The sequence below is a fragment of the Canis lupus genome, chromosome 9 (assembly GCF_003254725.2).
Source record: "Canis lupus dingo isolate Sandy chromosome 9, ASM325472v2, whole genome shotgun sequence".
In the NCBI taxonomy this organism is placed as follows: Eukaryota; Metazoa; Chordata; class Mammalia; order Carnivora; family Canidae; genus Canis; species Canis lupus.
Window position 1 is genome coordinate 15,840,076 of NC_064251.1, and position 13,790 is coordinate 15,853,865.

General features: G+C 37.0%; 1 protein-coding gene across 4 annotated transcripts in view; it reads right to left on the minus strand.

Moving 5' to 3' along the window:
• TLK2 (tousled like kinase 2) overlaps positions 1-13,790 on the minus strand; it is a 122,981-nt gene that overhangs the window by 65,891 nt on the left and 43,300 nt on the right. For 3 of the 4 annotated variants that reach the window (XM_025436698.3, XM_025436697.3, XM_049114612.1), the window contains exons 3-6: positions 5,843-5,914; positions 5,565-5,634; positions 4,515-4,558; positions 3,688-3,783 (exon numbers count right to left, since the gene is read on the minus strand). In XM_025436698.3, coding sequence (XP_025292483.1) covers positions 3,688-3,783; positions 4,515-4,558; positions 5,565-5,634; positions 5,843-5,914 — 282 coding nt within the window. The remainder of the gene's footprint in view (positions 1-3,687; positions 3,784-4,514; positions 4,559-5,564; positions 5,635-5,842; positions 5,915-13,790) is intronic. The other variant, XM_025436696.3, reaches the window with a different exon arrangement.

Sequence of the window (13,790 nt, forward strand, 5' to 3'; positions counted from 1 at the left end):
TGCCTGTGTCTCTGCCTCTCTCTGTCTCTCATGAATAAATGAATAAAATCTTTAAAAAAATAAAAATAAAAACAAACGGGACACCTGGGTGGCTTAGTCACTGAGCATCTGCCTTCGGCTCAAGGGCATGATCCCCAAGTCCTGGGATCTAGTCCCATATTGAGCTTCCCATAGGGAACCTGCTTCTCCCTCGGCCTATGTCTCTGTACCTCTCAGTGTTATCTCTTAAGAATAAATAAATAAAATCTTAAAAAATAAACAAACAAGAAAGAATAAAAGCAAAATAAAATTATTTAAGCAAACAAAAACCTAAAGAGTTAACTCTGCAGCAGATACATATAAAAGAATACTAAAGGAGCACTTTAAGCAGAGGGAAAATGACCCTAAGTGGAAGATATAAAATCCAAAAAGGAAAGAAGTATAAAGAGGTAAATGAACACTGACAGTATGAAATAATAATGTTTTATGAGGCTGGAAAAAAAAAGCAAAATACAAAAACATACACCACCACCACCAAGTTAGAAGCAAGTAAATGGAGTTAATGTTCTGATGTCATCCTTTCTCTGAGAGGAGGCTAAAGATACTATTAACATCAAACTTAAGTAAACTGAAGATACATGTGGTAATTTCTAAGAGAAACACAGACTAGGACCTAGCTACTAGTAGAGGATGAGAATATGAAATTATTACCCCCCACAAAAAAACCCAACCCAAATAAAAGAAATGAAAGAAAAAGGAACAGAGAACATGCAGGATAAATATAAAACACATCAAAAGATGGTACATTTAAACCCAATATAATGATAATTAAATTAAATGCAAATAAAATAAATGCTAAAGTTAAAAAACTACTTTAGACTGAATAAAAAATTCAGTTAGATATTTTTCAGGTATATTGAAAACATAATAATGAAAAGCCAATAGGATAAAAATGGAAATATCTATATCATACAATGATTTGGATATATGGAATATCTGAAATAATGCATTTAGAATACAATGTATCAAAAAGATGAAGAGTCACTTAATACACAAAACAAAAATATAAGAACTCTCACAACCATGAGAGATATGAATACATCTCTTAGTAACTGCTAGAACAAAAAGCCCAAAATCAGAATGCAGAAAATTTAACCACTGTGATTAAATGCCACGATTAACAAAATTGATTTAATAACAAAATGAAACTATTTTGTTTAGGGATGCATACATAGTCAACTGGTAAGGAATAGCAAATTATAATCACAAAAATTAGGACAGCGGTTGATTCCAGGGTAGAGGGAGAGAGTTGTAATCAGAGAAGACCATGCAGGTTTCCAGGGTGCTGGAAATATTTTACTTTTTGACCTAAGTAATGATTACATGGAGCTAACTTTATAATGATTTCCCAGAAAGATTTTTTTTGTGAAGGGCCAGACAAAAATTTCAGGCTTCTTAAAAGGCCACATATCATGTCTGTGATATATTCTTTGTCTTTACAATTCTTTAAAAATCTAAAACTCATTCTCAGCTTGCCAGGTGTGGGGTGTAGTTTACCAAACTTCTGCATTAAAAGGCTCATGTTTTAGGTTCTTTTTTGTTTTCAATAAAAAATACAAGAGTCACTTAGGGGGAGAAAAGCTAAAGTAATTCTTTTATCTATCGATTTTTCCTTTCCACAGTTTTGAGCATCTACTGTGTGTGCCAAGTACTACTTGGGGTGTTAGAGATTGAAAACTGAACAAGATACTACCTCTTCATGTCAAGTTGAGGAAAGAGTAAAAAAAATTATACCTTTATGTAAGAAGTACTGAGAGATGGAAACAGCAATAAACAACAAAGCAAAGTCCCTGCTCTCATGGGATTAACATTCTAGTGGAAGAAGATGGACAACAGATTAACCATATGGTTAAAAGTTAAAATATATGTTATTAAATAAAAATATTAAACTTATACCACACAACAATGACAGTGAAGATCTACAACAACATACAACAATATGGATGTATCTCATAGAAGAACTGTTGAATAAAAGAAGCCAGACATAAGATTATATATCGTATGATTCTTTTCATACAAAGTACAAAAACAGAAAAACAAAAAACAACATCTATGCTGTTAGAAGTCAGGATAGTGCCCATCCCCAGTGGCAGGGAGGGGGCTAATAACTGGCAGGGAGCATAAAAGGGTTGGGAGGGGGGCTAGTAATATTTCTTTCTTGTGTTGGAATACTTTAAACACTTTAATTGGTTGAAAAGCTAAGAAAAATAGGGGTGCCTGGCTGGCTCAGTCAGTAGAACATGTGACTTTTGATCTTCAGGGCTGTAAGTCTGAGCTCCACATTGGGTGTAGAGATCACTTTTAAAAAATTGTTTCGTTTTAATAAATAAATAGTTAAAAAAAATAGGTACATAAGCCTCTTAAGACAATTACCTTAAAAACCTCAAATCTAACCAGTTCTACACATCAAATATTTCTAACATTTTTAAAGATTGACAAGGATGACGAAATGATAGCCAAATTTCAAGTTGAATATATTTTCCTCAGTGCTTTAATAATTGTAGTCACTCTAATGAACGCATGACTTTATGACGCGGAAAAGGGAAAGAAGTGCATTCTGAATATTCTAACGCAGCCAACTAAATCACTTAGGAAAAAGAGCACTATTACCCAACTCTGCTGAAGCAGCACAGTTAAACGAAATTCCTAAAAAGAGACCTAGCACAGAAACTGATCTCAGGAAGACCCCTTTTCTCCAAGATCCCAAAACAATACCTGAGACATCAGCGGCCAGAACACACTCTTGAGTACAAAGATCTTGTATCAACAAATTTTCCAAAGGCACTCAAGTAAATTAACACAAAACCCCGTATTAGTTAGCTAGCTCAGGGAGTTGCCATCTTGGCACCAGTGACACCTGGAGCAGGTAACTCTTTATTGTGGGGCCTGTTGTGTAGGATGTTTACCAGCTTCTCTGGCCTCTGCCTACTAGATGCCCACAGCTCCCTCCTCCCATCCTCTAGTTGTGATAAAAAATTACTCCAACATTGCTCCCTGTCCCCTAAGAAGTAAAATTACCCCCCAGTTGAGAACCACTAACTTGGCTAAAATGTTTTTTTAAGACCTTCAATTCTCACTTAAAGGAAGGGAACAGGGCTGCCTGCCAGGCTCAGTCAGTAGAGCCTACAACTCTTGATCTCTCAGGGTTCTGAGTTCAAGCCCCACACTGAGTGTAGAGATTATTTTTTTAAATCTTAAAAGGAAAAAAAAAAAAAAGGAAGAAAGGAAACAAACTTATCTCAAATTTGTGTAACATTAGCTTCTCTACCACATCACTGAGAAAGCCTTGAAAATAAATCAAATGCCAGGAGCTGACCAATTTTTTTTAAAAAAAACAGAATTCAGTTACAGGAACATATAAGCTTGGCAAGGATAAAAACCTAATATTTGAACTGGCAATTATTTCCTTGACAGGACACCGAGCTGTAAGCATAGAGGCAACTTATACTGCAAAATAGGGTTAGCTCTTGTAAAACATAAATTTACGGATACAGACTTGAATCTAAAGCGATTCACAGGTAATACTATGAATGTTTCTCCTTAATGTCTCATTCCCCTTGGGTAATTAATGGAAGAGAAACTGCTTGAGTGTTCCTGGGCTTCTTGTCTCCTACAACAGGTGTCAAATTTCTCCAGGTGAATGCTTACCGGTAAGGGATTGGATAAGGAATGTTGCGGTGAGGATCGTGCAACTGGTGGAACACTTCTGCCAGGGCTGGTTCCTGGCCCGCTTCCCCCAGCAAACTGGCCAACAGGGAAAAATGGATATGAATAATTCAAAACAGTACTATGCTTCAAATAAGGAGAGTAAAAGATTAACACACAAACAGGTCTTAATTATATGGCCCCTTTAATAAGTCAATACATCTTATGCTAAAGAAAAAATGCCATGTAAGTCAAATTCTGCTTTTTTCAATCAGATTTTAAGAAGGAGCTCCAGCAGAAATGTACCAAGATATAAAGAAAACATGGCTAGAAAGCTGAAGGTACACATGGTTTTGAAAGGACATCAGAGAAGAATGTTTTCCCTTCTTGTCTCAAAATACCCGAAAGCAGAATACAGTGATATAGTGGATGTTAGTGTCTTCTTTAGGAACCACTAACGATGGGTCAACAAGCTCGCTACATGTCCCACTGAACTAAAGGGAAGAGGACAAAAGAAGAGTCCAAGTCACTCCATTTCAATCTTTGTAAGACCCAAAACCTAGTCTGGCCAAGAGAAAAATCACCTCATTTGTGAATTTTTATATCATCACAGACAAGACACATCATAAACAAATTTAAATTTAGGAAGTCAGCAGCAGTTTCCTCTTAATGGAGAGAGAAGGGGCACCATCAGATTGATGAAGATGGGGAAGAAGGGGAGGAGAGCACAGTAAAGGCAAAATATTGCTTTCTAAAGCTTTAAATGAACGCAAGGATTTAGTTCTTTAAAAAATCACTATAGATTTTTTTTTTCCAAAAATTTAACTTACCTCAAAGTAATCACTAATTTTATGTCCCCTAGGAGTGCCTTTCCCTGAAAATGAAACCAAAGTAAGTATAGTTTTTCCAATAACATGTGTAAACCATCATTCACTAAATGTACTATGAATTCAATAACTGCATACGTTATCAATTCAAATGTTGGCTTTACTTTTAACAAATAAAAGCCAAATTACCTGTTTCATAAGAAGAGAGTTTTCTCATCTAATAAAAAGACTTAATAAAGCAGTGAAAAGATTTTTTTCTGAGCTTGCTCTCCTTTAAGATTTGCTAATCTTTCTTTTATAACATACTAACAAAATCTATGCCATAACTGTGAATCAAAATAAAATTAATTTATAGTCCATGCCCTCAATTAGGAGAACAAAGAATTCAAAACAAACTCATCAGAACTAAAGAGTTTATTCTACACCACAAAAAACTGTGTGGCCATGTCACTTTGGGAAAATTTTCCCCTCAAAAGTAAAAAATGATTTGTAGATAAAAAAAGAAAAGAAAAATGTTAAAAAGACTAAGACTTCCATTCCTCAGAGGGGTAGGTGGACGAAACAAACCATTTATTCCCTCCTTCGTTACATATGGATATTTAGCATCATAATCCTCATATTTACAGAATGATTCCACTGGGTGCCAATGTTCAACTAGATAATTGCCACAGAAGAAGAGGAGGTAGAAAGGACAGCCATGTAAATAAAACAATTTTTGGTTATCTTTTATTAACAAATCACTGAGCTAATGCAAGACATGGTTAAAACGCCAATGTAACTTCTTTTCTGTATAATACATGTTTAATCTGAAGAAAAACCTGTGAGAAGATCGTTAACTTACAACAGGGAAAACAAAAAGTCCCCAGAGAACTGACACTTTTGTCAGGTGTATATCAAATGGCAAGTCTATAATAAACAGCCTGCTATTCCCTTAAGGTACAAAAAATCTCCTTTGTTAGGAATCCCTGTATCTGAACTAATTATTTAGCGTGAGTTGGAAAATTCTAAGTACATAAGAATTTAGTATTTTTATTGGTGTGAAATTATTACTACCTTGGCTAGTTTCATATGGTTCAGCTTTTCTTTTCCGGTTTCGCTGGTCATTCTGTTTTTTCTCAGGAGTCTGTTAAACACCATATACATTACAATTAGCATTTTGTTAAATTTTTCACATTATGAAAATTTGAGAGTATGTACAAAATATCAAACTTATAAGGAGATATAAGGCACAGACAAGTCAATCAGTGTCCTGTAGTTATGCAGTGCTATCTTTCAACCCAGACTGAAAGTATGGAAACATGTAAAGTCTCACAATGAATACGGCCTCTTACCTCTACTTCTTTATCACTCAAGGACCCCACGCTGCACAAGCTCTGGTTGGAAGACTCACTGTTGAGTGGCCCCTGGAAAGGAAAAAAAATAAAATAAAAAAGGAATCAAAAGAAACTAATTTAAAATGACAGCAAAACTGAGGACGAAGCCTGCTGATTTTGATGTGTAAGTCAGGTCAAAGAAATCAAGAATTAACTATAACACCTACAAGCCAACTTGAAAAAAATCAAGTATACTAAGGTGCCCTCATGTTAAAATTCTCTAGGCTCAGTCAGTAGAACACGTGACTCTTGATCTTAGGGTTGTAAGCTAGAGCCCCTTGTTGGGTGTAAAGATTACTTTAGAATAAAAGAATAAATCTTTAAAAAAAAATTTCTCTAGCTACTATTATTTTCTTTTCCTTGACCAACTTGTAGTCATGTGCAAATTTTCCCTTCTAGAGTACCTCCACATGTAGTGAATTCATTTTTTAAGGAAAATAAGCAGGGGAAATAAATTCTCTTGGCCTTCCATATCATAGAAGCATCATCTGAAAGTTGATATGTTAAGGAGTATGTCAGGAGGAGTGGTCAGGGACCATAAGGAAGGAAATCCTTTTCTGAGTCAAGCTTTAAGGAGGTATGACCACTAGCTCAACAAAACAAAGTTACAAGGGACTGATTCCTAGCCTCACAGTACGAGGAGCTCTGCTGGCCCCCTCCAGTGAAATTGGTGAAAATTATTTTAAAAAACAACCATTCAAAACCTCTAGAAATGGTCTCTGAGTGCAAACAGTAAATAAAGAAAACTATTCAATAAAAATCTATGAAAATTCAGACTGAAAGGTCAAAGTCTGTGGTTTTGGAACCAGGATCACTCTCACTCCTACCCTCTCCCATCTCAGCAAGGTTCCAGTTCCTGCTGTGGTCAACCTCTTCCCCCAGCTAAGTCCAAGAGCTTTTTTCCTGCAAGGAACAGGACTATCGCCAGCCCATGCTGCTGATACTAAATCCTAGGCAAGTACATCAAAAGCAGGGGCTCCCCATTTACAACCCCCACTTGTGGAACAGAGGCTACACCTCAGGCATGGCACACTGAAAACAGTGAGGCCCCAAAAGCCCTTCTGCCCAGCTCATGAAATGGTGGGAGTTCCACACCAAGAGAAGCAAGTTGCTGCATGCACCTCACTCCCACCCTACTCCCATTGCCCAGCCCCAGCACTCAGCTCCCAGAACCAGGATGTCACTCAGAAAAGATTGCCATTGTCCCTGTCTCCAGCTCCAGAACCCTGACTCAGATATTTTGCCTCAGGAGAAAGGCAAGAACACATGCTAACAAATCTCTTCCCAAAAGACTTGACTTCATTCCCAAAATACCACAGACAAGCTTAACATTGAAGGGTATTCTCAAGAATGGTGGAAGTCGTGGTAAAAGGCAACTGGAAGATCTGTGGAGGTAATAAACACACACAACTTAGACTGTAAGCCAGCTAGTTTGCAGAAGAGAACCCAAGAGTAAGACACAGGGGAGAAGTACTTCTGGGTTAAGAACAAATAGCAGACACTGACCTCAGAAACTCTCCGTTCCAGGGAGCCCCAATTTGATCTGATTAGTTTGTGGAGGAATTTAAGTCTCAGGGTATTGTTGAAAACAATAGAGCAATCTGGACAATTAGTGGAGTTTAACAGCTGCATTGGTCAGGGAAAGAAAGCCCTAAAAGTACCAGTCATCCCAAACCGACTTAAAGCTGTGACTCCCTAAAGCTACCCCCAGAGGCTTGACACTGGAAGAATAGCAAGAAAGAGAAAATAATTCCGTCACTAAACAAAAAAACAAGCAAATAGCAATAACAAGTCCCAATACCGGGATGAAAAATCAGTACCCAGAGTTGGCATATCAACTAAAACAACTGGTTTCCAACAAAAAAATCATGAGGCATACAAAGAAATAGAAAAGTATGACCCATATAACAGGGAGGAAACAAAGCAAGCAGGCAATAGAAACTGCCTATGAGAGTGACCATAGGCACTATGAGAGTGAGATGTTAAATTTAACAGAAAAAAAGTTCAAAATAGACATTATAAATGTTCACAGAGACAAAGGAAACCATAATTAAAGTAGTAAAGAAAGGTATGAATGACAATGTTGTATCAAATAGAGAGTACCAATAGAAACACAGAAAGTATATATATTTTTAAAAAGGGAATTCTGGAGTTGAAAACTGTAGTAACTGAAATAAAAAATGCACTCAGTCATCTGGGCATCCGACTCTTGGTTTTTGGCTCAGGTTGTGATCTCAGGATCCTGACATCAAGCCCCAAATAGGACTCTTCGCTCAGTACTGAGTCTACTTGGGATTCTTTCTCCCTTTCCCCCTGCCCTTCCCACTTGTAGGTGGGCATGAGTGCGCTCACTTGCTCTCTCAAACAAATAAATAAGTCTTTAAAAAAAAAAATGCACAAGAGGCTCAAGGGCAGAAATGAAGTGTCAAAAGAAATAATTAGCAAATCTGAAGATAGATCAATAGAAATTATGCAAGCTGAGAACAGAAGAGAAAACAGAAGAAAGAACAAACACAAACAGCTTCAGAGAAATGTGGGAAAGTGTTGAAGTACATCACCATGCAAATAACTGGGAGAGCAAGAAAGGAGCAGAAAAAAAAATACTCAAAGAAATAATGGCTGAAAACTTCTCAAATTTATTGAAAAGCAATAACATACTCATCCAGGAAGCTTAATGAATTCTTAGCAGGATAAACACAAAGAGATTCACAAAGAGATACATCATAGGAAAAATGCTCAAAGGCAAAGACAGGAGAAAATCTTGAAAGCAGAAATATAACACATCACTTACAAGGAAATCACAGTAACATTAACAGCTGACTTCTGAGCAAAAACAATTTAAAAATGGCAAAAGATCTGAACAGACATTTCTCCAAAAACTATATACAAATGGTCAATAAGCACATGAAAATAAGTTCAACATCATTAGGTAAGGGGGAAATACAAATCAGAACCGAAATGAGATCCCACTTTACTGATTATTCTTTCTAATCATCTATTAGTTTGTTCCTTTTGATTTAGTTGTTTAGATATAAAACCACAGCATTTGTAAATAAGTTTATATCTTCCTTTCCACAATATATATCTCATATGTTTCACATTTTACTGACTGAAATAATAAGCATAAAGAATACGGTTTTGTTCTTTTTCAAGGTAACTCCTCTAGTGCTTCACCATTAAAAGTTGTATTAAGACCTCAAACAGAGAAACAATCTTGTAAAAGAACAAATTTGGAGGCCTTCCACTTCCTAATTTCAAAATTTACTACAAAGCTATAATAATCAAAGTAAGATGACACTGGCATAAAGACAGACATAGAGAAAAATGGAATAAAATTGAAAGCCCAGAAATAAACCCTTTCATATGTTTTTTTCCAATGTTTTCTTTTGATTATTTTTCAGTTTTACGGAGATATAATTGATACACAACTATGCATAAGTTTAAGGTGTACTGCATAATGACTCGATATAAGATAATTTTCAAGACCATCCAATGATGAAAGGACAGTCTTCTCAGCAAGTGGGTATTGGGAAAACTGGATATCCACATTCAAGAAAATGAAGTTGGACTCTTACCTTACTCCACATACAGAAATGAATTCAAAATCGAAAACCCCAGAAGTACAGGCATCAACAACAAGAAAAAAATAGATATGCTGGACTACATCAAAATTAAAAACCTCTGTGCATCAAAGAACATGATCAACAGAGTAATCATATTTGCAAATGGAAGAAAATATTTGCAAATCATATACCCTATGATAAGGGGTTAATATCCAGAATATACAAAGAATTCCTTCCTACAAATCAAAAAGAACACAACAAACAACCTAATTAAAAACTGGATAGGGGGGATCCCTGGGTGGCTCAGCGGTTTGGCGCCTGCCTTTGGCCCAGGGCGGGATCCTGGAGTCCCAGGATCAAGTCCCACGTCGGGCTCCCGGCATGGAGCCTGCTTCTCCCTCCTCCTGTGTCTCTGCCTCTCTCACTCTCTCTCTCTCTCTCTCTCAAATAAATAAATAAATAAATAAATCTTAAAAAAAAAAACAGCCTCAGTTGGTAGAGCTTGCAACTCTTAATCTCAGGATTGTGAGTTCAGCCCCACGTTGGGGATAGAGTTTACTTAGAAATTTTTTAAGAAGGGCAAAGGACCTGAACAAACATTTGCCCAAAGATACACAAAAAGGCCAATAAGCACACAAAGAGACTCAACATCACTAATCATTAGGGAAAACAAATCAAAACTACAATGAGGGACGCCTGAGTGGCTCAGAGGTTGAGCATCTGCCTTCTGCTCAGGGCATGATGCCGGGATCTGGGATCGAGTCCCACATGAGGCTCCCTGCATGGAGCCTACTTCTCCCTCTGCCTATGTCTCTGCCTCTCTCTCTCTCTCTGTCTGTGTCTCTCATGAATAAACAAATCTTAAAAAAACAAAAACAAACCTACACTGAAATACCACACCATCTTGTACCTATTAGGATGGCTATTATCCAAAAAAAAGGAAAGTCATGAGTGCTGGCAAGGATGTGGCAAAACTGAACTTTTGTGCACTTATTAGAATGTAAAACAGTAAATTTTATATGTATTTTACCACAACTAAAACTGTTTTTAAAAACTGTACTGGGGGGGGGGTGGAATCCCTGGGTGGCTCAGCGGTTTGGCACCTGCCTTTGGCCCAGGGCACGATCCTGGAGTCCCGGAATCGAGTCCCTCGAGTCCCGCGTTGGGCTCCCAGCATGGAGCCTCCTTCTCCCTCTGCCTGTGTCTCTGCGCCCCCCTCTCTCTCTATCATGAATAAATAAATAAATAAATCTCTAAAAAAAAAAAACTGTACTGGGGGGACACCTGGGTGGTTCAGTGGTTGAGGGTCTGCCTTCAGCTCAGGGTGTGCTCCTAGTCTCAGGATCAAGTCCCACATCAGGCTCCCTGCATGGAACCTGCTTCTCCCTCTGCCTCTGTCTCTGCTTCTCTGTGTGTGTGTCTCTCATGAATAAATAAATAAAATATTTTAAAAACTTAAACAATAATAATAAAAATAAAAATTGTACTGGGGTACCTGCGTGGCTCAGTTGGTTAAGTGACTCTTGGTTTCAGCTCACCTTATGATCTCGAGGTCATGGGATTGAGCACAGGGGCCTGCATGAGATTTCTCTCTCTTTGCCCCTCCCCCAGCTCATGAACACATGCACGCATGTTCTCTCTTTCTCTCAAATAAATATATTTTAAAAACTATATTGTTTTTTAAATTAGAAAGTTGAGATGGCTACTGAGTTCATCCAAATGCTTTTTAAAAAGCTATTACTTATTTGCCATTGTAATAATAATAATAGTAATAGCCAACACTTATGTAGCACTTGCATGGGCCGAGCATTCTATATTAGCATATTTAATTCTCACAACTGATAAAAACAGACCAACACAAATATGCCCAACTAGTTTTTGACAAAAGCACAAAAACAATTTGATAGACTTTTCAACAAATTGGTGCTGGAGCAATTAGACATACACACACAAAAAAAATGAACCTCAACTTAAACCTCATAACTTATTTAAAGAACTAACTCAACCGAGATCAAGGGACACCTGGGTGGCTCAGTGGCTGAGTGTCTGCCTATGGCTCCCGGGGTCCAGGATCGAGTCCTGAATTACGCTTCCTGCATGGAGCCTGCTTCTCCCTCTGCCTCTGTCTCTGTCTCTCATGAATAAATAAATAAAATCTTAAAAAAAAAAAAAATGAGATCAAGAACTTAAATGTAGAGGCTCCTGAGTGGCTCAGTCCGTTAATTGTCTGCCTTCAGCTCAGGTTATAATCTCAGGGTCCTGGGATCCAGCCATGCTTCTGGTTCCCTATCAGCAGGGAGTAGGCTTCTCCCTCTCCCTCTCCCCTGGCTCGTGCTCTCTCTCTCTCAAATAAATAAATACAATCTTAAAAAAAAAAAAAAGGACTTAAATGTAAAACAAAACCATAAAACGTTTAGGGGGAAAAACGGGGGAGAAAATCTTCACAACACAGGACTAGGAGAAGAGGTCTTAGACTTAACACCAAAAGCTTGATCTATAAAAGGAAAAATTAATAAATGGAACCTCCTCAACATTTAAAACTTTTACTCAGCAAAAGACCTTGTAGGACAAAGAGACAAATCACACACTAAAATATTTCCTAACCACATATATCTGGCAAAGGGCTTAAAATTAGACTATATAAAACACTTAAAACAGTAATTTTTAATCCAATAGAAAACTGGCAAAAGACATGAACAGCCATTTCACTGACAAAGATACAAAGATGGGCTAATAAGCATGACAAAGATGTTCAACATCATTAGCCATTAGGGAAGTACAAATTCAAACTGCAACAAAATGTCCTTATACACCTATCAGAATACTAAAATAAAATACAGTGACAAATTTAAATGCTGGCCAAGTATATAGAAAAACTGAATCACTCATACATTGCTGGTGAGAATATAAAAAGGTAGAGCCAATTTAGAAAATTGTTTGGCAGTTTCTTTAAAAACTAAAATTGTACTTAACACATATCATATCCCAAGAACTGTATACTACTGGACATTTGTTCCAGAGAAATAATGTTCACATACAAACCTGTATACAAATGTTCATAATGATTTTATTCATAATAGCCAAAACCTCGGGATGTCTGGGTAGCTCAGTGGTTCAGCATCTGCCTTTGGCTCAGGGCGTGATCTTGGAGTTTGGGGATCAAATTCCATATATCAAATTCCCCATGAGGAGCCTACTTCTCCCTCTGCCTATGTCTCTGCCTCTGTGTTTCTCTCATGAATAAAAATTTTTTAAATAGCCAAAACCTCAAAATCTACTATGAACTTTATCAAACTCAACACCCAAAAAACAATCAGCTAAGAAATGGGCAGAAGGGGAGAAGATATTTGCAAATTATGTATCAGAAAAAGGGTCAGTATCCAAACTCTATGAAGAACTTACAAAATCAACACCCATAACAGCCAAAAACTGGAAAGAAACCAGCCCTTTATTGGGTAAATGGTTAAACAAACTGTGGTATATCCACACCATGGACTACTACTCAGCAATCAAAAGGAATGAACTATTTACACATGCAACAACTTGGATGGACTTCAAGGAAATAATGCCAAGTAAAAAAAGCCAATCTCCAAAGAATATATACTAAATGATTCCATTTGTATATTATATATACATACATATATATATACACACACATATATATATAAAACATATATATGTACTTCTCAAAATAATAAATTTACAAGGATGTAAACAGATTAGTGGTTGTCAAGGGTTAGGATTTCAAAGAAGAGGAGGTAGGGATAGCTAAAAAGGAGTAGCAAGAGAGGCTTGTGGTATTGGAGCAGTTCTGCATCTTGATTGTGATTATAAGAAGCTATACATGGGCACATGGGTGGCTCAGTTGGTTAAGCAGGCAACTCTTGATTTCAGCTCAGGTTGTGATCTCAGGGTCGTGAGATGGAGTACTGCATGAGTGAGAACAAGCCCTGCATCAGGGTCCACACTTAAGGGGGGTCTACTTGAAGATTTGTTCCCTCTGCCCCGCCCCCCACTCTCTAAAATAAATAACTCATAAAAAAAGAAGCTACACAAATAATAAAAGTAAACAGATGTGTACATTCACACACACAAATGGTGCATGTATAATGTGACATCTGAATGAGTTGTGTGGATTTTATCAGTGTTGATTTCCTAGTTTTAGTACTATAACTATGCAAAACTATGCATTAGGGAGGGAAACTACATGAAACCTCCATGCAAATCTTTTGCAATTGCCTTTAAATCTGTAATTATTTTGAAATAAAAAGTTTTTTTAAGTTTTTATGTATCATTTACTTGCTATAGTTAATCAATAATGATAAACGATACTTAGGTAAGAA